Genomic DNA, 1,947 nt, shown 5'->3' with positions numbered 1-1,947 from the left:
GAGTCTGGTGGGCTACAGTTCATGGGGTCGCAAAAAAGTCAGAAACAACTGAGCAGCTGAGCAAACACTAGTAACCAATATGCACACTGAGCTAAATAAAGAACAAGATCCTAGCGGGAATAAAATGGAATGCCTTGTTATGAAACACACTATATGTTAAAGTCTACAGTTTGGGGAAGAGAAATTATGGTAGTGATGTGCAAAGGGAATGATGAAAAGAAAGTGATAAACTGAGGTTTCATACTTTACACTCTTATGAAATTATGTCATTAGATAGATTCAGTCATCGAGGTAGTTTTTCTTTTCCAAAAGGTAACAGAACTCATGATTATTCACTCAGTAAAATGGAATAAACTTGATCTGTATATAACATTTCACAAAGAAATTATTCTTAGGAGATGCACCCACTCTTATGAGATATATAGGCATTTCCATATATTTCATTTAAGGATGTGAATCAATTTGGGAGAGTATAAAAATGACAAAGGATAGAGCATAGATGACACAACAGAAAAATTAATGAGACGAGTTACTGAAATTGTATAAAGAAGTTGAAGTCAAAGAAATGGAAATAGCAGACAATAGAGGGGGAAGAGCAACTGCTATTTTCCCAATCTGATCAAAGAAGCATAATATGTGGCCCTGAGGCTTTAACCCTGCTATCATGTGCATTTCTTTAGCCCAGGGACAAATGACCTTGGTATAGTTTCCATCCCCCAAAATCTTTTCAGAGTCCTCTTTATGTCTTCATTTCTTAGACTGTAGATGAAGGGGTTCAGCATGGGTGTGACCACAGTGTACATTACTGAGGCCACAGCACTTGACAGTGAGCTGTGGGTACCAGCAGAGCTAAGGTACACTCCTAAACTTGTACAATAAAATAAGGAGACCACTGAGAGGTGAGATGCACCGGTGGAAAACGCTTTATACTTCCCCTGAGCTGAAGAGATTCTATATATAGAGGACGCTATCTTGGAGTAAGAGTAAAGGATACCAGTCAGGGTACCACCACCCAGAAGTCCAGCTCCAAACTGCATCATCATGTTACTGAGAAAGGTGTCAGAACAAGCAAATTGGACCAGCTGTTTTATTTCACAAAAAAAGTGAGGGATTTCCAAGTCTGTACAAAAAGACAGTCTCAGCACCATTAAGCTGTGTAACAAGGAATACAGAACACTCATTATCCAGGATATCAGAACCAGCAGTCCACAGAGCTGGGGGCTCATGATGACCATGTAGTGCAGGGGGTGACAGATGGCCACATACCGGTCATAGGCCATCACAGTAAGGAGAAAGTCATCTAATCCTGCAAAGAGAATGTAAAAATACATCTGGGTGATGCAGCCTTCATAGGCGATAACTTGGCTCTGTGTCTGGATGTTCCACAACATCTTTGGGATGGTGGTGGTGGTGAAACAGATGTCTACAAAGGACAGGTTGGAGAGGAAGAAGTACATGGGGGTGTGGAGGTGGGGGTCTGAGCTGACGGCCAGGATGATGAGCAGGTTTCCAAACACAGTGATCAGGTACATGGAGAGGAAAAGCCCAAATATGAGGGGCTGCAGTTCTGGTTCCCCTGAAAGTCCCAGAAGAAGAAGAAAATTTGAAATTTGTGTGCCATTTCCTGATTCCATGTGGTGGAGGTGACTATTGGAGGGAAAAAAGAAATAACATGAGTAATTTTCACTCAATCTGACCTAACTCACATAGCTGGACTATTTTAATTTCTCTTTGCTGTCAAGGAATTGGTGTTAATATGTTATATGGAGATAAATCCTCCTTGAGGGTATACCTCATTTCACCTCTGACTAGAAATTTTTGTCCCATTCTCAGAAAATTCCAAAGGCTTCTTGTATTTACAGTTTTAATGAAAACTCCTTTCATGCATTTCAGAAATACTTACCGAGAACCAACCATGCTCCGAGCACATATAGGGAACAGTGTTGA

The 1,947-nt window shown here is 40.8% G+C and overlaps 1 protein-coding gene across 1 annotated transcript; it reads right to left on the bottom strand.

Annotated features, from left to right (window-relative positions):
- Positions 1–662: 662 nt before the first annotated feature.
- On the bottom strand, positions 663–1,679 carry LOC145510813 (olfactory receptor-like protein OLF4). Its single transcript, XM_081503006.1, has one exon. It carries the CDS (start codon positions 1,632–1,634, stop codon positions 663–665), a length of 972 nt encoding a protein of 323 aa, XP_081359132.1. The 5' UTR covers positions 1,635–1,679.
- Positions 1,680–1,947: the final 268 nt, after the last annotated feature.

The sequence above is a fragment of the Giraffa tippelskirchi genome, chromosome 6 (assembly GCF_054371585.1).
Source record: "Giraffa tippelskirchi isolate mGirTip1 chromosome 6, T2T-mGirTip1v1.2.pri, whole genome shotgun sequence".
NCBI lineage: Eukaryota > Metazoa > Chordata > Mammalia > Artiodactyla > Giraffidae > Giraffa > Giraffa tippelskirchi.
The sequence above is the reverse complement of the archived record's forward strand: the minus strand, read 5'-3'. Positions and strand labels throughout refer to the sequence as shown.